Here is a 26,550-nt window from a genome sequence, read left to right on the forward strand (position 1 = left end):
ACACACACTACATCAATTATACTTATAAAACATGGTTAAAACAATTACAGAATATTAAAATTAACATAACAGTATGGCGTTAAAACAGGTTTCAATAAATTTCAGAAGTAAAAACATTTCAGGAATAAAAGCATTTCTAGCAGCATATCTAGATTTGTCACAGTTTTTCGCTAGTTGAAGGCCATCTTGAAAAGGTGGGTCTTACAGGCCCTACGGAATCCCTCTAAACATCGTAGGGCCCTCACCTCCTCAGGGAGTTGGTTCCACAGTAGTGGAGCAGTAATAGAGAAGGCCCGGTCCCGGGTGGCTTTCAGTCTGGCCTCCCTTGGCCCAGGGATATTCAACTGGTTTTTCCCAGATGACCTCAGTGCCCTCTGGGGCTCATATGGGGAGAGACGGTCCCTTAGGTAGGTAGGTCCTCGGCCATATAGGGCTTTAAAGGTAATAACCAGCACCTTGTAGCGAACCCGGTATGCCACTGGCAACCAGTGCAGTCCGCGCAGCCCCGGCTGTATGTGCTCCCACCTTGGGAGCCCCAGCAACAGCCTAGCCGCCGCGTTCTGCACCAGCTGTAGCCGCCGAATTCGGCACAAGGGCAGCCCCATGTAGAGGGCGTTGCAGTAGTCCAGTCTCGAAGTGACCGTAGCATGGATCACTGTTGCTAGGTCGCGGCGCTCTAGGAAGGGGGCCAACTGCTTCGCCCGACGAAGATGAAAGAACGCGGACTTGGCAGCAGCCGCTATCTGTGCCTCCATTGATAATGAAGGCTCCAGAAGAACCCCCAGGCTCTTGACCTTGTGTGCCGCTTTAAGCTGCACACCGTCAAGGACTGGCAAGGGGATTTCCCTTCCCAGGGCACCGCGACCCAAGCACAGGACCTCTGTCTTCGTTGGATTCAACTTCAGCCCACTCAGTCTGAGCCAGCCTGCCACGGCTTGCAGTGCTAGGTCCAGGCTTTCTGGGACGGAGCCAGGCCGGCCATCCATTTTAGAACGGAACCTATTTGCAGATTTCTAAAGCTGCCGGAGATCTACAGATAGGTGGTGGTTGTGGGGGCAGGACTTCCCCCTGCCGACCAGCTGGCTGGGGGCGGGGGGAAGCCTGTAAAACCAGGGGATCCCCTGCTGGGACCTGGGTGACACCTTTGAACTGGGGCTAGGGTTGCCAATCCCCAGGTAGGGGCAGGGGATCCCCCGGTTTGGAAGCCCTCCCCCCCCCCCCGCTTCAGGGTCATCAGAAAGCGGGGGGAGGGGAGGGAAATGTCTACTGGGAACTCTATTATTCCCTAGGGAGATTTATTCCCATAGAAAATCATGGAGAATTAATCCGCGGGTATCTGGGGCTATGGGGGGGCTGTTTTTTGGGATAGAGGCACCAAAATTTCAGTATAGCATCTAGTGCCTCTCCTCAAAATACCCCCCAAGTTTCAAAAAGATTGGGCCAGGGGGTCCAATGCTATGAGCCCCAAAAGAAGGTGCCCCTATCCTTCATTATTTCCTATGGAAGGAAGGAATTGAAAAGGTGTGCCGTGCCTTTAAACGTGATGGCCAGCACTCCCTTTGGAGTTCAATGATGCTTGTCACAGCCTTGATCATGGCTCCATCCCTAATGTCTCCTGGCTCCACCCCCAAAGTCTCCTGGCTCCACCCCCAAAGTCCCCAGATATTTCTTGAATTGGACTTGGCAACCCTAACTGGGCGGGGTTAGCAATTAGGCCAAGCAGGCACTGGCCTATGTGCTCCCTTGCCTTTAGGGGACCCTGGTTTCCCCCCTGCTCGCAGCCCTCCCAGCCTGCACGCGCAGCCAGCCACGGAGCCGCTCTTTGCCCGACTCGCCTGGCGCGGCTGCTGCTGACATCACTGCCAAGTTGGCCTCTCTCTGCCTCTCCCCCGCAGCTTTGTCAAAGGGGCTTTTTTGGGAAGGGGCCTGCAGGCTGCGGTGGGGGCCACGGGTGGCGGGGCAGTCGGACCCTGAGATAGTTTGCAAGAGGGCCCTTGAGATTTTGATTGCCTAGGGGCCTCCGCAGGGTTTCATCCAGCACTGCCTTTGAAGACCAACAGAGTTTAATGCTGGGCCTAAGCTTTCCTGTGCAAAGTATCTGAAGAAGACCGCGTGCACGTCAAAGCTTACACCCAGGTTAAAACGTTGTCGGTCTGGAAAGTGCCACAGGACTCAAGCTTTGTTGACGAAGAGGAGGAGGAGGAGGAAGAAGAGGAGGAGGAGGAGGAGGAAGAAGAGGAGGAAGAAGAAGAGGAGGAGGAGGAAGAAGAGGAGGGGTTTGGATGTATACCCTGCCCTTCACTACCTGAAAGAGTCTTAGAGCAGCTGACAATCTCCTTTCCTTTCCCCTCCCCGCAACAGACACCCTGTGATGTAGGTGGGGCTGAGAGAGCTCTGACAGAAGCTGCTCTTTGAGCAGAACAGCTCTGAGAGACTTATGGCTGACCCAAGCTCATTCCAGCAGGTGCATGTGGAGGAGTGGGGAATTAAACCTCATTTGAGAGTCCGCACACTTTGCCACGACACCAGACTGGCTCCAGCAGGGCCCTTCTGATGTTCTTGTGAAGGCCTCGGCCTCTATGCCCTGTTGTTGGCCCTCCAGAGGAACTGGCTGGCCACTGTGTGAGACACGAGGCTGGACTAGATGGACCTTCACTGGTCTGATGCAGCAGGGCTCTTCTTATGTTTTTAAGAAGGCCTTGGCCTTTCTGCCCTTTTATTGGCCCTCCAGAGGAACTGGTTGGCCACTGTGTGAGACAGGAGGCTGGACTAGATGGACTCTCACTGGTCTGATGGTGGACTAGATGGACCCTCACTGGCTCTTCTCATGTTCTTATGAAGCTTCAGCCTCTATGCTCTGTTGTTGGCCCTCCAGAGGACCTGGTTGACCACTGTATGAGACAGGAGGCTGGACTAGATGGACCCTCCCTGGTCTGATCCAGCAGGGATCTTCTGATGTTCTTCTCAGGGGAAGGCCTCAGCCTTTCTGCCCTGTTGTTGGCCTTCCAGAGGAACTGGTTGGCCGCTGTGTGAAACGGGAGGCTGGACTAGATGGACCCTCACTGGTCTGATCCAGCAAGGTTCTTCTGACGTCCTTGTGTTCTTAAACCACTTTGCACACACACACCACCCCAAGTGTGGAGGAAGGCAGGACATAAAACCAACAAAGAATTCTTTCCTTTGCAGCCTTCTAGAGACGCGAGTCCAGGAGATGGAGAAGAAGCACTTGCTAGAGCTGGAGGGGAGCCGGCAGGAGAAGGAGCAGCTGCAGCAGCTGGTCGTCCACCAGAGCAGCACCATCGAGGGCCTGGAGAAGACCCTCCTGGCCACCAACAGCAATAGCAGCCTTCTCCAGCAGCAGCAGATGCAGCTCCTGGAGTCCGTCCAGAATCTGGTCCAGCTGGTCTCCCTGGGCAAAGGTGAGTAGAAGGGCAAGAAGACACAAAGTGGGAAGGTTGTTGGTAGCAGGAACTCCTTTGCATATTAGGCCACGCCCCCTGGTGTACCCAGTTCTCCAAGAGCTTACAGTAGGCTCTGTATGAAGAGCCCTGTAAGCTCTTGGAGGATTGGCTACATCAGGGAATGTGGCCTAATATGCAAAGGAGTTCCTACTGCAAACAAAGACCTGTTGGTCGGAGTGAGCAACTCAGCATCCCTGAACACTGGGGGAGGAGGTTAAGTGCGTGCACTCTTATCTGGGAGAACCGGGTTTGATTCCCCCACTCCTCCACTTGCAGCTGCTGGAATGGCCTTGGGTCAGCCAGAGCTCTGGCAGAGGTTGTCCTTGAAAGGGCAGCTTCTGTCAGAGCTCTCTCAGCCCCACCCACCTCACAGGGTGTCTGTTGTGGGGGAGGAAGATATAGGAGATTGTAAGCCGCTCTGAGTCTCTGATTCAGAGAGAAGGGTGGAGTATAAATCTGCAGTCTTCTTCCTCCCCTTGCAGCTGCTGGAATGGCCTTGGGTCAGCCATAGCTATCGCAGGAGTTGTCCTTGAAAGGGCAGCTTCTGTCAGAGCTCTCTCAGCCCCACCCACCTCACGGGGTGTCTGTTGTGGGGGAAGGAGATAAAAGAGATTGTAAGCCGCTCTGAGTCTCTGATTCAGAGAGAAGTGCGGGGTATAAATCTGCAATTCTTCTTCTTCTGCATCACTCTAAGGATTATCTAGATCAGGGGTGTCAAACCTGCAGCCCAGGGGGCTGCAATGCAGACGTCCTGATACATCGCTGATAAGGATAGTACTGATTATGGCGTTCCTGCTATTATGCGTGCTACTTCGAGAAAGCTAGGAATTCATTTGGCACTACTGGACCTGGGAAACTGTGCAATACTCATAAGAATAGTCCCCAGAAGAAGGATTTGAGATCCGAAACGGCTTGCAAAGCGGACCGGTTCTCCGTTGGACCACCTATTTTTAATACTGGACTGAAAGTAATTTATTGGCTTTCAGCCACATAAGGGCAGTAGCAGCACTGAGTAACTTGTGAGGTTTTAACTTGGTGATATGTACTGATAATATTTGTTTTGTATGTTGATACTTATTATTCACAACAAGTTACAATTGCATTTTATGCTTGATTTGTCAGGCTCTCTGAATCTCACAGCAGAGATACTGAGCCGATCCTCTCTGTCTTCTATTGGCTGAGGCTCCTTCCCCTCCTGGTCCCCTGGGGACGGAAGGAAAGTCCCAGAGCTTCCTTTGCCCAGTTCCCTGGATCCCATGGGAGAGAGACGAAGAAAGCACCTTTAAGATCAATGAAGCTAATGCTTTAGAGAAAAGTCTTCTCATTTGTATCAACGCATGTGCGCTTACAGTCTCCGCACTGGATTTTGAGCGAAGAGCCGGGTGCAGAGACTGGAAGTGCACATGCGTTGATACAAGTGTGACTATTTTTTCTTTCCTGTGGCTCTGCAAAAGTCCACGCTGAACATAAGAACATAAGAGAAACCCTGTTGGATCAGGCCAATGGCCCCTCCAGTCCAACACTCTGTGTCACGTAAGAACATAAGAGAAGCCATGTTGGATCAGGCCAATGGCCCCTCCAGTCCAACACTCTGTGTCACATAAGAACATAAGAGAAGCCATGTTGGATCAGGCCAGTGGCCCCTCCAGTCCAACACTCTGTGTCACATAAGAACATAAGAGAAGCCATGCTGGATCAGGCCAATGGCCCATCCAGTCCAAAACTCTGAGTCACATAAGAGAAACCCTGTTGGATTAGGCCAATGGCCCATCCAGTCCAACACTCTGTGTCACGTAAGAACATAAGAGAAGCCATGTTGGATCAGGCCAGTGGCCCCTCCAGTCCAACACTCTGTGTCACATAAGAGAAGCCATGTTGGATCAGGCCAGCGGCCCATCCAGTCCAACACTCTGTGTCACATAAGAGAAGCCAGGTTGGATCAGGCCAATGGCCCCTCCAGTCCAACACTCTGTGTCACATAAGAACATAAGAGAAGCCATGCTGGATCAGGCCAATGGCCCATCCAGTCCAACACTCTGAGTCACATAAGAGAAACCCTGTTGGATCAGGCCAATGGCCCATCCAGTCCAACACTCTGTGTCATGTAAGAACACAAGAGAAGCCATGTTGGATCAGGCCAGTGGCCCCTCCAGTCCAACACTCTGAGTCACATAAGAGAAACCCTGTTGGATCAGGCCAATGGCCCATCCAGTCCAACACTCTTTGTCACGTAAGAACATAAGAGAAGCCATGTTGGATCAGGCCAGTGGCCCCTCCAGTCCAACACTCTGTGTCACATAAGAGAAGCCATGTTGGATCAGGCCAGCGGCCCATCCAGTCCATGCTGGATCAGGCCAATGGCCCATCCAGTCCAACACTCTGAGTCACATAAGAACATAAGAGAAGCCATGTTGGATCAGGCCAGTGGCCCATCCAGTCCAACACTCTGAGTCACATAAGAACATAAGAGAAGCCCTGTTGGATCAGGCCAGTGGCCCATCCAGTCCAACACTCTGTGTCACATAAGAACATAAGAGAAGCCCTGTTGGATCAGGCCAGTGGCCCCTCCAGTCCAACACTCTGTGCCACATAAGAGAAGCCATGTTGGATCAGGCCAGCGGCCCATCCAGTCCAACACTCTGTGTCACATAAGAGAAGCCATGTTGGATCAGGCCAATGGCCCCTCCAGTCCAACACTCTGTGTCACATAAGAACATAAGAGAAGCCATCCTGGATCAGGCCAATGGCCAATCCAGTCCAACACTCTGAGTCACATAAGAGAAACCCTGTTGGATCAGGCCAATGGCCCATCCAGTCCAACACTCTGTGTCATGTAAGAACACAACAGAAGCCATGTTGGATCAGGCCAGTGGCCCCTCCAGTCCAACACTCTGTGTCACATAAGAACATAAGAGAAGCCATGCTGGATCAGGCCAATGGCCCATCCAGTCCAACACTCTGAGTCACATAAGAGAAACCCTGTTGGATCAGGCCAATGGCCCATCCAGTCCAACACTCTGTGTCACGTAAGAACATAAGAGAAGCCATGTTGGATCAGGCCAATGGCCCCTCCAGTCCAACACTCTGTGTCACATAAGAACATAAGAGAAGCCATGCTGGATCAGGCCAGTGGCCCATCCAGTCCAACACTCTGAGTCACATAAGAACATAAGCGAAGCCATGCTGGATCAGGCCAATGGCCCATCCAGTCCAACACTCTGAGTCACATAAGAGAAACCCTGTTGGATCAGGCCAATGGCCCATCCAGTCCAACACTCTGTGTCACGTAAGAACATAAGAGAAGCCATGTTGGATCAGGCCAATGGCCCCTCCAGTCCAACACTCTGTGTCACATAAGAACATAAGAGAAGCCATGCTGGATCAGGCCAGTGGCCCATCCAGTCCAACACTCTGTGTCACGTAAGAACATAAGAGAAGCCATGTTGGATCAGGCCAATGGCCCCTCCAGTCCAACACTCTGTGTCACATAAGAACATAAGAGAAGCCATGCTGGATCAGGCCAGTGGCCCATCCAGTCCAACACTCTGAGTCACATAAGAACATAAGAGAAGCCATGCTGGATCAGGCCAATGGCCCATCCAGTCCAACACTCTGAGTCACATAAGAGAAACCCTGTTGGATCAGGCCAATGGCCCATCCAGTCCAACACTCTGTGTCACGTAAGAACATAAGAGAAGCCATGTTGGATCAGGCCAATGGCCCCTCCAGTCCAACACTCTGTGTCACATAAGAACATAAGAGAAGCCATGCTGGATCAGGCCAGTGGCCCATCCAGTCCAACACTCTGTGTCACGTAAGAACGTAAGAGAAGCCATGTTGGATCAGGCCAATGGCCCCTCCAGTCCAACACTCTGTGTCACATAAGAACATAAGAGAAGCCATGCTGGATCAGGCCAATGGCCCCTCCAGTCCAACACCCTGTGTCACATAAGAACATAAGAGAAGCCCTGTTGGATCAGCCCAGTGGCCCCTCCAGTCCAACACTCTGTGTCACATAAGAACATAAGAGAAGCCCTGTTGGATCAGGCCAGTGGCCCCTCCAGTCCAACACTCTGTGTCACATAAGAGAAGCCATGTTAGATCAGGCCAGTGGCCCCTCCAGTCCAACACTCTGTGTCACATAAGAGAAGCCATGTTAGATCAGGCCAGTGGCCCCTCCAGTCCAACACTGTGTCACATAAGAACATAAGAGAAGCCATGTTGGATCAGGCCAATGGCCCATCCAGTCCAACACTCTGTGTCACATAAGAACATAAGAGCAGCCCTGTTGGATCAGGCCAGCGGCCTCTCCAGTCCAACACTCTGTGTCACATAAGAACATAAGAGCAGCCCTGTTGGATCAGGCCAGTGGCCTCTCCAGTCCAACACTCTGTGTCACATAAGAACATAAGAGCAGCCCTGTTGGATCAGGCCAATGGCCCATCCAGTCCAACACTCTGTGTCACATAAGAACATAAGAGCAGCCCTGTTGGATCAGGCCAGCGGCCCATCCAGTCCAACACTCTGTGTCACACAGTGGCCAAAAAAATTATACACAAACACACACACACACACACTGTGGCTAATAGCCAGTGATGGGCCTCTGCTCCATATTCTTATCCAATTCCCTGTTGAAGCTGGCTGTGCTTGTAGCCGCCACCACCTCCTGTGGCAGTGAATTCCACGTGTTCATCACCCTTTGGGTGAAGAAGGACTTACAAGAGCACAAGAGCGCAGGAGCGGTGTGGGGTTGAAGGCGAGAAGCAGTTCTTTGAGATTTGTGTTTTCCCGACTAGTTCCGTTGAAGAAAGACGACCGGCTGTTCCAAGACTGCGCCGAGATCCAGCAGTCTGGACTCAACCTCAGCGGGGTTTATGCTCTGCACATCAACAATCTGACAGAGCCCCGAAAGGTCAGTGAAACCAAAAGAGCCCTAAACTTAGCATGCTCCCTTCCCACTTCTTCCCCAGCTCCGTGCCCAGTTGTACACCTGCAGATCAAAATACTGTCCTCTCTTTTAATTTAATTTAACTTGCAATTTATACCCCGCCCTATCCTGCAAGCCGGCTCAGGGCGGCTTACAACATTAAAAACGTTACCATAGCAATAAATGATTCGCAACCCTACGCAGTAGCCAGCCAGTTCCTCTGCGGGGCCAACAACAAGGCATAGAGGGTGGAAAAGAAAGGAAAGGTCCCCTGTGCAAGCACCGGTTGTTTTTGACTCTGGGGTGACGTCATATCACGACGTTTTCACGGCAGACTTTTTTACGGGGTGGTTTACCATTGCCTTCTCCAGTCATCTACCCTTTCCCCCCCCAGCAAGCTGGGGACTCATTTGACCGACCTCGGAAGGATGGAAGGCTGAGTCAGCCTTGAGCCAGCTGGAATTGAACTCAGGTCGTGAGCAGAGAGTTCATACCGCAGTACTGCAGCTTTACCACTCTGCGCTACAGGGTTAGGCCTTTATAAAAATATCAGAAAAGCCTTGCTGGATCAGACCAGTGGCCCTTAAAAAAAATGAGGTGTATTGAAATTAAGCGCACATGGAAATTAAAAAAATCTCATAGATATGTTGTTCAGTCGCACAGTCGAGTCCAACTCTTCGCATCCCCATGGACAAAGTCATGCCAGGCCCTCCTGTCTTCCACCATCCTCCGACGTCTGCTCAAATTCATGTTAGTTACATCAGGAACGCTGTCCAGCCATCTCCTCTTTTGCCGTCCCTTTCTTCTTTTGCCTTCTGTCTTTCCCAGCATCAGGGTCTTCTCCAGGGAGTGCTCCCTTCTCATTTGGTGGCCAAAGTATTGGAGCGTCAGCTTCAGCATCTGACCTTCCAGGAAACAGTCTGGGTTGATTCCCCTTAGTACTGATGCATTGGATCTTCTTGCAGTCCAAGGGACTCTCAAGAGTCTTCTCCAGCACCACATCTCAAAAGCATCTCTTCTGCTGAGCTCAGCTTTCTTTATGGTCCAACTCTCACAGCCGTGCATTGCTACTGGGAATACCATAGATCTGACTATACGGATTTTTGTTGGCAGGGTGATGTCTTTCCCAGCATCAGGGTCTTCTCCAGCAGGTGCTCCCTTCTCATTGGGTGGCCAAAGTATTGGAGCTTCAGCTTCAGCATCTGACCTTCCATAATTCATAATTCCATAATTCAGACAATTGGCGCAGCCTGAGACCACAATTCAAACAATTGGCACAGCTTCAGATAATTGAAACAGTGTTAGCCCATACCATACCAAACCTTTAATGGCATAATAGAATCAGATAAAAATACACAGAATATAAAAATTTAAACATTGGAGATAAAATCAAGATGAAACCGAGCTTGCAGATGCATTCAAACATGGTCAGAATTAAATTGAAGGATGTCAGCCAGAAATTTTGCCACAGCCTCACTAACCACCCCCTCAGTATCACTCAATAAATAATAACAGGGTGGCAGAATAGACAAATCTGGGGGAAAAGAAAGCTTGCCAAATAAATCTTTACGGAGGTTATGGTATAAAGAACAATCAAGCAATATATGCTGGATTGTGTCAGGGGTATTTGCTCCACAGGAGCAAAGTCTGTCGGCTAAAGAGACTCGCTGATATCTCCCTTGTAAAACTTTGGAGGGAAACGCGTTTAGTCTAGCCAACATAAATGCCCTGCGATGACTTGGAGTGTTAGCCAAATTGCCCTCAAGAGAGGTTTGGGGAATTAGTTTGGTGGGCAACTCGGCTCTAGAGAGATCAGGGTCTATGTATACAGAAGATGTCTCCTTTGGAGATGAGGAGATGTTGTCTAATAATCAGGGGTATCTATTATAAAATAAAGACAAGCATACAAGGATATAAATCATTCACCATACATACAGACCGAAGAAAACATGGAATATACAGAGGTAGCACAAAGGATGGACAAACAGGGCAATACAATTACCTATCGTAGTCTTCGAGGAAGGCTCCAATGGTGACGAAAAAGGGAGATGGGGTATTGGGGGCATATCTAAACAGCAGCGTAGGGGTACTGTCAGATGGACACCTGGGGGATGTTGGGTCAGAGGTTATAGGGACTACCTTGAGCCCTTAGGGGGAGGGAGGTCCAAGGACCTGTGACACAGGGTCAGATGGGTCATAAGAACATAAGAGAAGCCATGTTGGATCAGGCCAGTGGCCCCTCCAGTCCAACACTCTGTGTCCCATAAGAACATCAGAGAAGCCCTGTTGGATCAGGCCAGTGGCCCCTCCAGTCCAACACTCTGTGTCACATAAGAACATAAGAGAAGCCCTGTTGGATCAGGCCAGTGGCCCATCCAGTCCAACACTCTGTGTCACATAAGAACATAAGAGAAGCCCTGTTGGATCAGGCCAGTGGCCCCTCCAGTCCAACACTCTGTGTCACAGAAGAACATAAGAGAAGCCCTGTTGGATCAGGCCAGTGGCCCATCCAGTCCAACACTCTGTGTCACGTAAGAACATAAGAGAAGCCCTGTTGGATCAGGCCAGTGGCCCATCCAGTCCAATGCTCTGTGTCACATAAGAACATAAGAGAAGCCCTGTTGGATCAGGCCAGTGGCCCATCCAGTCCAATGCTCTGTGTCACATAAGAACATAAGAGAAGCCCTGTTGGATCAGGCCAATGGCCCCTCCAGTCCAACACTCTGAGTCACATAAGAACATAAGAGAAGCCATGTTGAATCAGGCCAGTGGCCCTTCCAGTCCAACACTCTGTGTCCCATAAGAACATCAGAGAAGCCCTGTTGGATCAGGCCAGTGGCCCCTCCAGTCCAACACTCTGTGTCACATAAGAACATCAGAGAAGCCCTGTTGGATCAGGCCAGTGGCCCCTCCAGTTTAACACTCTGTGTCCCATAAGAACATCAGAGAAGCCCTGTTGGATCAGGCCAGTGGCCTCTCCAGTCCAACACTCTGTGTCACAGAAGAACATAAGAGAAGTCCTGTTGGATCAGGCCAGTGGCCCATCCAGTATTATAAAGCTACTATTTTATCCCAGATGACCAAAATATTGTACCAACATCCCCCGCCGCCGTGGACGCCCATAGAGGAAGCTCACTTTACCCCACTGAAATACTACGAACTATTATGGCTCAAGAAAAATGAACGCCCACCGTGGCAATTCATGAACCCATTCCTCAGGGCGCTCTTGTCAGTGTGGGATTCGGAGCGTCATTTTCTGGCTCCAGGACTCTCTACTATCTCATCTTTTATAGGACAAAAATATTTTCTTCCTGCCCAACTACCCTTTTCTTTCAAGGTCTGGAGAGACTCCTCAAAAGTTTTTTTCTTTAATCTTCTTTCATCTTCTAAACAACTTCTACCTAAAAATGATCTAGACCAAGTTTTGACTAAGCCAGCACCTTTCAAATCAGCCAATACTTTCAAATCAGCCAATACTTTCAAATCAGGCACTTTCTTCAGGACCCTAAAGTGATCTCTTCATTTTCTCGCCCTTCATCTGACTACGAACATCTGGTTCTTCATTTTCACGAAGAGAGAACGCCTAAAAGTCTCATTTCACGGCTGTATCGAATCCTATTGTCTAAACTCGAAGCAACCTTACCCTCTTACACCACCCAATGGCATAAAGACTGTGGCATCATCCTTTCTCCCGACCAATGGGACTCTATATGGGCTAGTGATGCCCTACAATCTACCATTATAAATATATCTCAACAAAACTTTAAATTGATAGCACGTTGGTACCTTACTCCTAACCAGTTCTCCCATATGACCCAGTTAGGCTCTTCAGACTGCTGGAGAAACTGTGGGCTCAAAGCCTCTTATTTTCACTGCTGGTGGGACTGCCCCAAAATCAGACCATTCTGGACCTCAATTTGTGCCCATCTCTCCTCCCTAACTGGGGTCCTGATCCCAGATGAACCAACAAGGATACTTCTCAATCATTGGTCCGATACCCGTCTCTCATCTTCTAAAAAATCCTTGATAGTTAAACTCCTGACAGCTGCTAAAACCACGATTGCGCAGTCCTGGAAAAACTCATTGAATTTGACACTTGACAACTGGCTACTTAAAGTCTGGGAACACATTGTAATGGATAAAATTCAGGCAGCCATAGACCACAAAGACCCATACCAAGCCTACGCTAAATATCTGGCAACTTGGCTTCCCATTCTAGAAAAGCTTGACACCGATCCATTTTATGCTAACTCTTATTCTAAAAATAAAATGTATAAGGATTTCCTTTTGCTATAAAATTCTCTTAACAAGTTAATTTCAAGTTATTTAAAGAGTATTATATCTTCCTTTTCCTTTTCCCTTTCCCTTTCCCTGATCTTATTTTATTTTTAAATACTGTGTTATTATAACTATAATTATTATTACCTTCAGTTTGTATTTTGTTTTTAAATGTTGTTTTTGCTCTGTATTCTGTCTATTAAGTTTACAATGTTATTTCCGTTAATCTTGACGGTAAACTTCTTGCGCTATGGATTGTAAGCTACTTTTATGCCTTAATAAAATGTTTAAAGTTAAAAAAAAAAAAAAGATATTGGATTTATATCCCACCCTCCACTACGAAGAGTCTCAGAGCAGCTCACAATCTCCTTTATCTTCCTCCCCCACAACAGACACCCTGTGACATAGATGAAGATATTGGATTTATATCCCGCCCTCCACTCCAAAGAGTCTCAGAGAGGCTCACAATCTCCTTTCCCTTCCTCCCCCACAACAGACACCCTGTGAGGTAGATGAAGATATTGGATTTATATCCCGCCCTCCACTCCGAAGAGTCTCAGAGCGGCTCACAAACTCTTTTACCTTCCTCCCTTACAACAGACACCCTGTGAGGTAGATGGATATTGGATTTATTTCCCGCCCTCCACTCCGAAGAGTCTCAGAGCGGCTCACAATCTCCTTTACCTTCCTCCCTTACAACAGACACCCTGTGAGGTAGATGGATATTGGATTTATATCCCGCCCTCCACTCCGAAGAGTCTCAGAGTGGCTCACAATCTCTTTTCCCTTCCTCCCCCACAACAGACACCCTGTGAGGTAAATGAAGATATTGGATTTATATCCCACCCTCCACTACGAAGAGTCTCAGAGCAGCTCACAATCTCCTTTATCTTCCTCCCCCACAACAGACACCCTGTGAGGTAGATGAAGATATTGGATTTATATCCTGCCCTCCACTCCGAAGAGTCTCAGAGCGGCTCACAATCTCCTTTACCTTCCTCCCTTACAACAGACACCCTGTGAGGTAGATGGATATTGGATTTATATCCCGCCCTCCACTCCGAAGAGTCTCAGAGCGGCTCACAATCTCCTTTACCTTCCTCCCTTACAACAGACACCCTGTGAGGTAGATGGATATTGGATTTATATCCCGCCCTCCACTCCGAAGAGTCTCAGAGTAGCTCACAATCTCCTTTACCTTCCTCCCCCACAACAGACACCCTGTGAGGTAGATGAAGATATTGGATTTATATCCCGCCCTCCACTCTGAAGAGTCTCAGAGCGGCCCACAATCTCCTTTACCTTCCTCCCCCACAACAGACACCCTGTGAGGTGGGTGGGGCTGAGAGAGCTCTCACAGCAGCCGCCCTTTCAAGAACAGAGAGCGTCCTACAATCTCTTTTCCCTTCTTCCCCCACAACAGACACCCTGTGAGGTGGGTGGGGCTGGAGAGGGCTCTCACAGCAGCTGCCCTTTCAAGGACAACCTCTGCCAGAGCTATGGCTGACCCAAGGCCTTGCCAGCAGGTGCAAGTGGAGGAGTGGTGAATCAAAGCCGGTTCTCCCAGAGAAGAGTCCGCACACTTCACCACTACACCAAACTGGCTCTCCCTGTTAATCACTCTGCACTGATTCAGGTGAGCTTCCATTTCTGCTTCCTTCCTTTTGTCAGGCCTATTGCGATATGGAGACGGACGGCGGAGGGTGGACCGTTATCCAGCGACGCATGAATGGCAGCGTCAGTTTCCAGCAGAACTGGAAGGAGTACAAGCAGGTGTGAGTCCAAGAGATCAGGGGGAGGAGACATAAGAACATAAGAACATAAGAGAAGCCATGTTGGATCAGGCCAACGGCCCATCAAGTCCAACCCTCTGTGTCACACAGTGGCAAAAAATGTTATATACACACATACACTGTGGCTAATAGCCACTGATGGACCTCTGCTCCATATTTTTATCTAAACCCCTCTTGAAGGTGGCTATGCTTGTGGCCGCCACCACCTCCTGTGGCAGTGAATTCCACATGTTAATCACCCTTTGGGTGAAGAAGGACTTCCTTTTATCCGTTTTAACCTGTCTGCTCAGCAAGACATGAGGGGGGGCGATAGCCGTCCTTTCTAGGAATCACCAAATACTCTATGGTTTTATGTTAGCGTTTCTGCCAGTTCCTAGAAAGGCATGATGTAACTTCTAAGTTAACCTGGAAGTGGGGCAGCCAGCCATTTTTTTTTTAGATTTTGCTTCTTGAATTAGAATTGTCACAATAAAACCTTACTCCCATCATACTTTTTAAATGCCTTTTTTCTACGTGGCCACAGTGGCACAGGGAGGATTTCCATCTGTCTGCTTTCTGTGTTTTGGTTATCTCCCCATTTTTTTTGTGGGGAAAGATTAGAAAGTTTGTCAAAGCGTCAGCAAAATTCTCACGGGGGCTTGAACAGCGGAGCTCAGAATCAAGGAGTTTTTTTGTGGGGTGGGGAACAAAAGAGCACAGTAAAATTTAGAGCAGGGGTGTCAAACATACAGTTCAGGGGCCGAATCAGGCCCCCGGAGGGCTCCTATCAGGCTCCCGAGCAACTGGCCTTCATCCGCTTCCTTCTCCCTCTCTCTCGCTTCCTTCTGTATTACACCTTGCTTTGCAAGGCTTCCTGAAGTGCACAGGAGCTACAGAGCAAAACCACTATTTTCTCCATTGGCTGAGGCTCCTCCTTCGGGGAGAAAGGGGGGAGGACTAGCTTGCTTTGCCTGGCTCTCTCAATTGCACAGCGCAGCTACTGAGCCAAGCCTCTCTTCCTTCTATTGGCTGACGCTCCACCCCCAGTCCCCTGCAGAAGAAAGGAAAGAGCCAGAGCTTCCTTTGCCCAGCTCCCTGGATCACACAGGAGAGATGCAAAGGAAGCACCTTTAAGACCAACGAGTGCTAACATTTTAAGCATGTTTTAAGTTTTTAAAATATATATATATATATATATATATTTGTGTTTGTTTGTGTTCTTTATAAAATTTGTATCTCTTCTACCTAATCTTTAAATAGGTACACACATGGCCCAACCCAACATGGCCCGGCCCAACTAGGTCTCACTTATTTATTTATTTGAGATTTATATCCCGCCCTTCCCACGAATGGCTCAGGGCGTCAGATCCGGCTAGCGTTGCCAATCCCCAGGCGGGGGCAGGGGATCCCCCGGTTTGGAGACCCTCCCCCCACTTCAGGGTCGTCAGAAAGCGGGGGGAGGGGAGGGAAATGTCTGCTGGGAACTCTGTTATTCCCTATGGAGGTTTATTCCCATAGAAAATCATGGAGAATTGATCCACGGGTATCTGGGGCTCTGGGGGGGCTGTTTTTTGGGATAGAGGCACCAAATTTTCAGTATAGCATCTGGTGCCTCTCCCCAAAATACCCCCCAAGTTTCAAAAAGATTGGACCAGGGGGTCCAATTCTATGAGCCCCAAAAGAAGGTGCCCCTATCCTTCATTATTTCCTATGGAAGGAAGGCATTGAAAAGGTGTGCCGTCCCTTTCAGTGTGATGGCCAGAACTCCCTTTGGAATTCAATTATGCTTGTCACAGCCTTGATCTTGGCTCCACCCCTAATGTCTCCTGGCTCCACCCCCAGTATCTCCTGGCTCCACCCCCAAAGTCTCCTGGCCCCACCCCCAAAGTCCCCAGATATTTCTTGAATTCAACTTGACAAGCCTAGATCCGGCCCTCATAATGAATGAGTTCGACACCCCTGCTTTAGAGGTCTCAGAACTCCGCTTCTGTGAGCTCCTGCCCAAAATGAGGTGTGCCCAGTAGTAAGTTCTATGAATCCAGTGGAATTGACTTCCTAGCAGTTGGGTGCAGGCGGGGATCCTTTTGTAGAAAAATAGGTGACGGAGCTCATTAGCATAACTCATTAGCATGTGTCACCACCCCCTAGCCAAAAGCAACCGGATGCAAGAAAAGAGAGCCCCGGATGAGCGAGGCCTGCTTAGGATGGCTAGAGATACAGCCAGCCCAAGCAGGCCTCGCTCATCTGGGATTCTCCTGGGCCGCCCCACCCCTCTCTGGTCAAAAGGCCAGCAAGCCACTCACTGCCCAAAATCACATCAGAAGTGGGTAGGGTTGCCAAGTCCAATGCAAGAAATATCTGGGGACTTTGGGGATGGAGCCAGGAGACATTGGGAGTGGAGCCAGGAGCAAGGGTGTGACAAGCATCATTGAACTCCAAAGGGAGTTCTGGCCATCATATTTAAAGGGACAGCACACCTTTTTAAATGCCTTCCTTCCGTAGAAAAGAATGAAGGATAGGGGCACTTTCTTTTGGGGCTTGTAGAGGTGGACCCCCTGGTCCAGTCTTTTTTAAACTTGGGAAGTATTTTGGGGAGAGGCACTGGATTCTATACTGAAAATTTGGTGCCTCTACCACAAAAAACAACCCCCCCCCCCAGAGCCCCAGATAACTGCGGAACAATTCTCCATTCTTTCCTATGGGAATAATACTCCATAGGGAATAATAGCGTGCTCAGCAGACATTTTCCTCCCCTCCCCTTTCTTTCTGATGACCCTGAAGGGGGAGGGAAGGACCTCCAAACCGGCCAGCTGGCTGGGGGAACCAAATATGCGAATTGTCCCATAGGCATATTAAATGCTGTCTTCCATTCGTCTCCCGGAAGTAAGCATCCCGTAAGTCTAATTTGGTGAAAATCTTCCCCTCTGACACCGTACTGAGTAAGTCCTTTATCAGAGGTATGGGGTACGCATTAGAGGTGGAAATCCCATTAATCCCCCTAAAATCCGTGCAAAGCCAAAGCCCCCCCTTCCTTCTTTTTCCGAAAAAGCACTGGGGCGGCGTGGGGTGCTGTGGCGGGTTTTACAAGGCCAACGCCATGCTGGGAATTATTAGGAAGGGAATGGAAAACAAATCAGCCAGTATCATAATGCCCCTGTATAAATCGATGGTGCGGTCTCATTTGGAGTACTGTGTGCAGTTCTGGTCGCCGCACCTCAAAAAGGATATTATAGCATTGGAGAAAGTCCAGAAAAGGGCAACTAGAATGATTAAAGGGCTGGAACACTTTCCCTATGAAGAAAGATTGAAACGCTTGGGGCTCTTTAGCTTGGAGAAACGTTGACTGTGGGGTGACATGATAGAGGTTTACAAGATAATGCATGGGATGGAGAAAGTAGAGAAAGAGGTACTTTTCTCCCTTTCTCACAATACAAGAACTCGTGGGCATTCGATGAAATTGCTGAGCAGACAGGTTAAAGCGGATAAAAGGAAGTACTTCTTCACCCAAAGGGTGATTAACATGTGGAATTCACTGCCACAGGAGGTGGTGGTGGCCACAAGCATAGCCACCTTGAAGAGGGGGTTAGATAAAAATATGGAGCAGAGGTCCATCAGTGGCTATTAGCCACAATGTGTGTATGTATATATATATAAAAAAATTTTTGGGCCACTGTGTGACACAGAGTGTTGGACTGGATGGGCCATTGGCCTGATCCAACAGGGCTTCTCTTATGTTCTTCTGTGACAGAGTGTTGGACTGGATGGGCCATTGGCCTGATCTAACATGGCTTCGCTTACGTTCTTACAAAACCTCTCTTTAAATTTTTGTCCAAGAACTTTCGTAACTCGCCCTTTTCGGCCCACCCCATCGAGTACAGTTTCGCTTTCGGGAGTTCCTGTCCCGGGATCGATTCAATGGCACAGTCAGTATTTCTGTGGTGAGGGGGGGAAGTTCGTTAGCTTCCTCTTCGCTGAACACTCGTTTTAAGTCCCTGTGCTCCTTAGGGATCGACTGTACTTCCTCAATGGTTAAGCATAGCTTCTCATTCCTAGGGGTTGGTTCTGGCCCTGTAAAACTAGAGAATCCCCTGCTGGGAGTTGGGGATCGGGAAGCTTAGAAGTGGTGAAAGGGTGGCGCGGGCTTCTCCAGGGGTTAATGAGGGCTGCTGGGGGCATGGCGAAGCCCCTGGTGGCTGGCTGGCTGCCCGCTCTCCTAATCCAGGGATTGTCATGCAGCTTCACCTCCTACTCAATGGACAAGGGAGGTGGGGAGGAAGAGGGGGAACCCTCAGAAAGGTTCAGGAGCTGTGCTCTTGTGAGCTCCTGCTGAATCTGAGGCCTGGGTGTAGGACTGCAGCCTTTGTCCCTCTTCAAGAAGGGGTTAGATAAAAATATGGAGCAGAGGTCCATCAGTGGCTATTAGCCACAGTGTGTGTGTGTGTGTGTATATATATATATATATATATATATATATATATATATTTGGCCGCTGTGTGACACAGAATGTTGGACTGGATGAGCCATTGGCCTGATCTAACATGGCTTCTCTTATGTTCTTATGTTCTTATGTTCTGAACCGCAAGGCAAAGCGAGCGATCTCCTCACTGCTGGCTTCCCCCCCCTTTCGCAGGGCTTTGGGGACCCCCCTGGAGAATACTGGCTGGGCAATGAAGCCGTCCACCTCCTAACCAACCAGGGAGCCTACTCTTTGCGCGTGGAGCTGCTGGATTGGGAAGGGAATCGCGCCTACGCCCAGTACGAGAAGTTCCAGCTGGGGAGCGAGCGTCAGAAATACAGGTAAGATGGCTTCTTTGCCCCTAAAAAACCCGACAAAGCAGGACTCCCCGATTTGATGCCCCCGGGGGCCACGGAAAGGCAAAATGGCCGTCACCCGGAGGAGATCTTCCACGAAGAAAGGATAGCCGTGTCAGTCTGCAGTAGAACAGCTAGATTTGAGCAGGGCATCTTTTGTAGCAGGGACTCCTTTGCATATTAGGCCACACGCCCCTGCTGTAGCCAATCCTCCTGGAGCTTACAGTAGGCCCTGTAAGAAGAGCCCTGTAAGCTCCTTTGCATATTAGGCCACACCTCCCTGCTGTAGCCAATCCTCCTGGAGCTTACAGGAGGCCCTGTACGAAGAGCCCTGTAAGCTCCTTTGCATATTAGGCCACACACCCCTGCTGTAGCCAATCCTCCTGGAGCTTACAGTAGGCCCTGTAAGAAGAGCCCTGTAAGCTCCTTTGCATATTAGGCCACACCTCCCTGCTGTAGCCAATCCTCCTGGAGCTTACAGGAGGCCCTGTACGAAGAGCCCTGTAAGCTCCTTTGCATATTAGGCCACACCTCCCTGCTGTAGCCAATCCTCCTGGAGCTTACAGTAGGCCCTGTAAGAAGAGGCCTGTAAGCTCCTTTGCATATTAGGCCACACACCCCTGCTGTAGCCAATCCTCCTGGAGCTTACAGGAGGCCCTGTACGAAGAGCCCTGTAAGCTCCTTTGCATATTAGGCCACACACCCCTGCTGTAGCCAATCCTCCTGGAGCTTCCAGTAGGCCCTGTACGAAGAGCCCTGTAAGCTCCTTTGCATATTAGGCCACACCTCCCTGCTGTAGCCAATCCTCCTGGAGCTTACAGGAGGCCCTGTACGAAGAGCCCTGTAAGCTCCTTTGCATATTAGGAAGAGGCTGAACTAGATGGACCCTCACTGGTCTGACCCAGCAGGGCTCTTCTGATGTTCTTGTGAAGGCCTCAGCCTCTCTGCCCTGTTGTTGGTCCTCCAGAGGAACTGACTGGCCCCTGTGTGAGACAGGAGGCTGGACTAGATGGATCCTCCCTGGTCTGATCCAGCAGGGCTCTTCTGATGTTCTTATGAAGGCCTCAGCCTCTCTGCCCTGTTGTTGGCCCTCCAGAGGAACTGGTTGGCCCCTGTGTGAGACAGGAGGCTGGACTGGATGGACCCTCCCTGGTCTGATCCAGCAGGGCTCTTCTGATATTCTTATGTTCTTAACTTGAATCCATTAACAAATTCAGAAAAATGAACCCTCCCCCCCAATTGAATAGGGATGCTATCTTCAGATGCTAATTTTCTGCCTGTCAGCATTTCTCCTCTGCTCTAATGAAACTGAATATATCTTGGATTGTGCCTCTGAGAGAGAAGAAGGACTCTGGAATCTCCATTCTGAGTCATAACTGACAAATATCTCTGATTCTTATCTCAAAAGCTCAACCTCTCCACCTCCCCCCTCCCCCAAAAAATCTTGTTGATCTTTAAGGTGTTCTTGGCCTCAAAATCTAGCTCTTCAGGAGAAATGTAACATTCTCGAGCCAGTTTGGTGTGGTGGTTAAGTGCGTGGACTCTTATCTGGGAGTACCGGGTTTGATCCCCCACTTCTCCACTTGCACCTGCTGGGATGGCCTCGGGTTAGCCATAACTCTGGCAGAGTTGTCCTTGAAAGGGCGGCTTCTGTCAGAGCTCTCTCAGCCCCACCTACCTCATAGGGTGTCAGTTGTGGGGGGAGAAGATATAGGAGATTGTAACCTGCTCTGAGACTCTGATTCAGAGAGAAGGGTGGGGTATAAAACTGCAGTCTTCTTCTTCTTTCCTGCGAGCTTTTCCTGTCCTGAGAAATCCCAAACCGGACACAAAATCTGATGGGTGACGGGTCTCATTCAGTGGAAATGGAGCAAAGCTGCCTTGGATGTGCTTCGGGCGCCAAAGCACTGCCAACTTTAAACCGATCCAAGGGGGATCTTAAATCAAGGCAGTCAAAATTTGATAACAAGAGAGAGCTTTGCTTTGGAAAACAGCCACGTAACAAATCATCGGCTCTGCCTCAATCGGCACCAGCATGTTCCTTGGAAGACTGCCCGTCCGAAGGCTGAGAGAGAGAGAGAGAGCTGGAATTTGCTGATCCTCGTGAACTAATGCAGAGGTGGCCAAACTGAGGCTCAGGAGCCACATTTGGCTCTTTCACTCATATTGAGTAGCCCCGTTGGGTGACTTGGAGAAGGCCTTTCTCTCTTTAAATCACTTCTTCAAGCCAAGCTAGCTGGTGGCTTGGAGAATGCATTTAAAGTTGCTTTATTTCCACTTCTCTCTCCCTCCTCCCTTCCCCATCAATTTCCTTCCTTCCTTCCTTCCTTCCTTCCTTCCTTCCTTCCTTCCTTCCTTCCTTCCTTCCTTCCTTCCTTCCTTCCTTCCTTCCTTCCTTCCTTCCTTCCTTCCTTCCTTCCTTCCTTCCTCCCTCCCTCCCTCCCTCCCTCCCTCCCTTCCTTCCTTCCTTCCTTCCCTCCCTCCCTCCCTCCCTCTCTTCCTTCCTTCCTCCCTCCCCCCTCCCTCCCTCCCTTCCTTCCTCCCTCCCTCCCTCTCTCCCTTCCTTCCCTCCCTCGCTCCCTCCCTCCCTCTCTTCCTTCCTTCCTCCCTCCCTCCCTTCCTTCCTTCCTTGGGAGGTGGGGGCTCTCCTTCCTTGGTTGTTTCTAAACAGAGGCTGGATCTGACAGCGATGAAGATCCTGTGAATTGAGGGGAAGGTATTTGTGAGTTTCCTGCATTGTGCAGGGGGTTGGACTAGATGACCCTGGAGGTCCCCTCCAACTCTAGGATTCTATGATTCCTTCCTTCCCTGCAGCTCTCTAACATCTGGCATTTATTCTGTGTTTATGTGGCTCTTACGTTAAGCAAGTTTGGCCACCCCTGTGCTCATTCCCCATTGCTCCACGTGCAGCCAGATGGGTGACCTTGGCCCAGTCACAGTTCTCAAAAGAGCTGTTCTTTCAAGAGCAGTTCTCTCAGGGGTCTTTCAGCCCCATCCGCCTCACAGGATGTCTGTTATGGAGAGGGGAAGGGAAAGGAAAAGTCCCTCTGAGACTCCAGGTGAAGAGGGTGGTATAAATCCAATCTCCTCCTCCTCTTCTTTATCTTCTTCCTGGTTGTAAGCCAATAGAGAAAGGGAGTCTGAGGTTCTAAAGCTACTTTGAGTCCCGGGAGAAAAGAGGGATATAGATAAATCAATGGAAATGCGCAATGGTGGAGAATCCTCCACTCCCAGAATCTTCGCCGATCTTTTCGTGGTACTTGCTTTTGTTTCTGATGAGGCAGGTACAGAATTCTGAAACTGCTTCCCCTTTCTCCCACTCCATCCTCTCAGTTCTGCTTTAACACATAAGAGATCAGGCCATTGGCCTATCCAGTCCAACACTCTGTGTCACACAGTGGCCAAAAAAACCCAGGTGCCGTCAGGAGGGCCATCAATGGGGCCAGGACACTAGAAGCCCTCCCACTGTTGCCCCCCCAAGCACCCAAGAATACTGAGCATCACTGCCCCAGACAGAGAGTTCCAGCAATATGCTGTGGCTAATAGCCCCTGATGGACCTCTGCTCCATATAAGAACAAAAGAGAAGCCCTGTTGGATCAGGCCAATGGCCCATCCAGTCCAACACTCTGAGTCACATAAGAACATAAGAGAAGCCCTGTTGGATCAGGCCAGTGGCCCATCCAGTCCAACACTCTGTGTCACGTAAGAACATAAGAGAAGCCATGTTGGATCAGGCCAATGGCCCATCCAGTCCAACACTGTGTCACATAAGAGAAGCCCTGTTGGATCAGGCCAATGGCCCATCCAGTCCAACGCTCTGAGTCACATAAGAACATAAGAGAAGCCCTGTTGGATCAGGCCAGTGGCCCATCCAGTCCAACACTCTGTGTCACGTAAGAACATAAGAGAAGCCATGTTGGATCAGGCCAATGGCCCATCCAGTCCAACACTGTGTCACATAAGAGAAGCCCTGTTGGATCAGGCCAATGGCCCATCCAGTCCAACGCTCTGAGTCACATAAGAACATAAGAGAAGCCCTGTTGGATCAGGCCAGTGGCTCCTCCAGTCCAACACTCTGTGTCACATAAGAACATAAGAGAAGCCCTGTTGGATCAGGCCAGTGGCCCCTCCAGTCCAACACTCTGTGTCACATAAGAGAAGTCATGTTGGATCAGGCCAATGGAGAGTTCCAACAATACACTGTGGCTAAGAGCCACTGATGGATCTGGGCAGTTCACCGGGGCGAGTGTGGGGAGGGGCTGGGGCTGAGGGGAAGAACACCTGCCTTGCAAGCAGAAGGTCCTGGGTTCAATTCCTGACATCTCCAGGGGAATTACCTTTTCTCTGCCTGGTGGGAGCCAGGTGAGACCCATTGACCTTCAAGTGGCCAGCTCTGCTGTAAATCACAAAACCCATGGTTCAGTGTAGCTGACTTGGAAAGACAGAACTATCCAGGGTCTCAGTATCTCAGTACTGGGAAAGACCCTTTCTCTGCTTGGTAGGAGCCAGGTGAGGCCCATGGGCTCTCAGTGAACCAGCTCTGCTGTAGATCACAAAGGCGGTGAGCTGCCCCTCACTGGATGTCTTGAAGCTGCAGCTGGATGAACACTTGTCAGGGATGCTCTAGCCCAGGGGTGGTGAAACTGTGGCTCGGGAGCCACATGTGGCTCTTTCACGCATATTGTGTGTCTCTTGAAGCCCCCGCCTCCCCATTGGTCAGCTTGGAGAAGGTATTTGTCTCTTTAAATCACTTCTCCAAGTCAAGCCAGCCAGTAGCTTAGAGAAGCCATTTAAAGTTGCTCTCTTTCCTCTTCATCCCTCCCCTATCTATTTTTTCTTCCTTCCTTTTTTCCTTTCTTCCTTCCTTCCACAGGAGGTGGTGGGCTCTCCTTCCTTGGAGGTTTTTAAAGAGAGGCTGGATGGCCATCTGGCAGCAATGAGGATCCTGTGAATTTAGGGGGAGGTGTTTGTGAGTTTCCTCAGTGGAACAGGCTTCCTCAGGAGGTGGTGGGCTCTCCTTCCTTGGAGGTTTTTAAACAGAGGCTGGATGGCCATCTGCCAGCAATGAAGATCCTGTGAATTTAGGGGGAGGTGTTTGTGAGTTTCCTGCATTGTGCAGGGGGTTGGACTAGATGACCCTGGAGGTCCCTTCTAACTCTAGGATTCTATGATTCCTCCCTCCCTTCCTTCCTCCCTCCCTCCCTCCCTCCCTCCCTCCCTCCCTTCCTTCCTTCCTTCCTGGCTTCCACAGGAGGTGGTGGGCTCTCCTTCCTTGGAGGTTTTTAAACAGAGGCTAGATGGCCATCTGACAGCAATGAGGATCCTGTGAATTTAGGAGGAGGTGTTTGTGAGTTTCCTGCATTGTACAGGGGGTTGGACTAGATGACCCTGGAGGTCCCTTCCAACTCTAGGATTTTATGATTCCTCCCTCTCTCCCTTCCTTCCTTCCTTCCTTCCTTCCTTCCTTCCTTCCTGCCTTCCTTCCTACCTTCCTTTCTGCCTTCCTTCCTGCCTTCCTTCCTTCCTTCCAGGCTTCCTTGGGAGGCAGTGGGCTCTCCTTCCTTGGAGGTTTTGAAACAGAGGCTAGATGGCCATCTGACAGCGATGAAGATCCTGTGAATTTGGGTTAGGTATTTGTGAGTTTCCTGCATTGTGCAGGGGGTTGGACTAGGTGACCCTGGAGGTCCCTTCCAACTCTAGGATTCTAGGATTCCTTCCTCCCTCCCTCCCTCGCTCCCTCCCTTGCTCCCTCCCTCCCTCCCTTCCAGGCTTCCTTGGGAGGCAGTGGGCTCTCCTTCCTTGGAGGTTTTTAAACAGAGGCTAGATGGCCATCTGACAGCGATGAAGATCCTGTGAATTTGGGTTAGATATTTGTAGGTTTCCTGCATTGTGCGGGGGGTTGGACTAGGTGACCCTGGAGGTTCCTTCCAACTCTAGGATTCTATGATTCCTTCCTTCCTTCCTTCCTTGCTCCCTCCCTCCCTTCCTTCCTTCCTTCCTTCCTTCCTTCCTTCCTTCCTTCCTTCCTTCCTTCCTTCCTTCCTTCCTTCCTTCCTTCCTTCCTTCCTCCCTCCCTCCCTCTCTTCCTTCCTTCCTTCCTTCCTTCCTTCCTTCCTTCCTTCCTTCCTTCCTTCCTTCCTTCCTTCCTTCCTTCCTCTGATGTTCATGTCTTGCAGCTCTCAAACCTCTGACGTTTATTCTTTGTGGCTCTCACGTTAAGCAAGTTTTGGCCCCCCCTGCTGTAGACTGATCCTGGATGGAGCAGTGGGTTTGGATCACATGGCCTCTAGGGCCCCCTCGGACTCTGGGATCCTATGAGCCACAGCCTTTCCCTTTGTTCCTCAGGCTTTCCTTGAGAGGCTATAAGGGCACTGCGGGGAAGCAGAGCGGCTTGGTCTTCCAAGGGACCGGCTTCAGCACGCGTGACTCGGATAACGACAACTGCATCTGCAAATGCGCCCAGATGCTTTCCGGAGGGTGAGTAGGCGCCATGACACCCTGCCGGCACCTTCTGCAGTGCCCGTGGAGTCTTTTTTAGAAAGTGGGCGAGGCCAGTTGGAGCTCCTGCCCGGACCGGGCTTCTGATTGGCTGCTGGAGATCTGATTGGCCGTGCAGCATTAAAATAGCCTAGTTGCAGGGGCAACTGGCTTTATTCTCTCCCTCGCTCCTCTTTCCCAGAGCATTTTTCACTGCGCTTGAGTTCCATCTCTCTTTTTGGTGTAGTGGTGAAGTGCACGGACTCTTATCTAGGAGAACCGGGTTTGATTCCCCCCGCCTCCGCTCGCAGCTGCTGGAATGGCCTTGGGTCAGCCATAGTTCTGGCAGAGTTGTCCCTGAAAGGGCAGCTGCTGTGAGAGTTCTCTCGGCCCCACCCACCTCACAGGGTGTCTGTTGTGGGGGGAGGAAGATTTAGGAGATTCTCTGTTTTTAAATAGAGCCAGTTTGGTGTAGCGGTTAAGTGTACGGGCTCTTACCTGGGAGAACCGGGTTTGATTCCCACACTCCTCCACTTGCAGCTGCTGGCATGGCCTTGGGTCAGCCATCGCTCTGGCAAAGGTTGTCCTTGAAAGGAAAGCTTTTGTCAGAGCTCTCTCAGCCCCACCCACCTCACAGGGTGTCTGTTGTGGGGGAGGAAGATAAAAGAGATTGTGAGCCTCTCTGAGATGCTGAAATTCGGAGTGGGGGGCAGGATATAAATCCAATATCTTCTTCTTCTTAAAATGCACCTCTTCTGTTCCTCTGTGTGCAGGTTGGTGGTTCGATGCGTGTGGACTCTCCAATCTGAACGGCATCTACTA

At 50.2% G+C, this 26,550-nt stretch overlaps 1 protein-coding gene across 1 annotated transcript in view; it reads left to right on the forward strand.

Annotated features, from left to right (window-relative positions):
- The window catches only part of ANGPT4 (angiopoietin 4), an 88,474-nt gene extending 62,742 nt beyond the window's left edge, over window positions 1–25,732 (forward strand). Inside the window, exons 4-8 of the mRNA XM_060233463.1 lie at window positions 3,187–3,419; window positions 8,258–8,373; window positions 14,338–14,439; window positions 19,069–19,235; window positions 25,597–25,732. Of these exons, the coding sequence (XP_060089446.1) occupies window positions 3,187–3,419; window positions 8,258–8,373; window positions 14,338–14,439; window positions 19,069–19,235; window positions 25,597–25,732 (754 nt within the window). The remainder of the gene's footprint in view (window positions 1–3,186; window positions 3,420–8,257; window positions 8,374–14,337; window positions 14,440–19,068; window positions 19,236–25,596) is intronic.
- Window positions 25,733–26,550: the final 818 nt, after the last annotated feature.

The sequence above is a fragment of the Heteronotia binoei genome, chromosome 2, assembly GCF_032191835.1.
Source record: "Heteronotia binoei isolate CCM8104 ecotype False Entrance Well chromosome 2, APGP_CSIRO_Hbin_v1, whole genome shotgun sequence".
Classification (NCBI taxonomy): domain Eukaryota; kingdom Metazoa; phylum Chordata; class Lepidosauria; order Squamata; family Gekkonidae; genus Heteronotia; species Heteronotia binoei.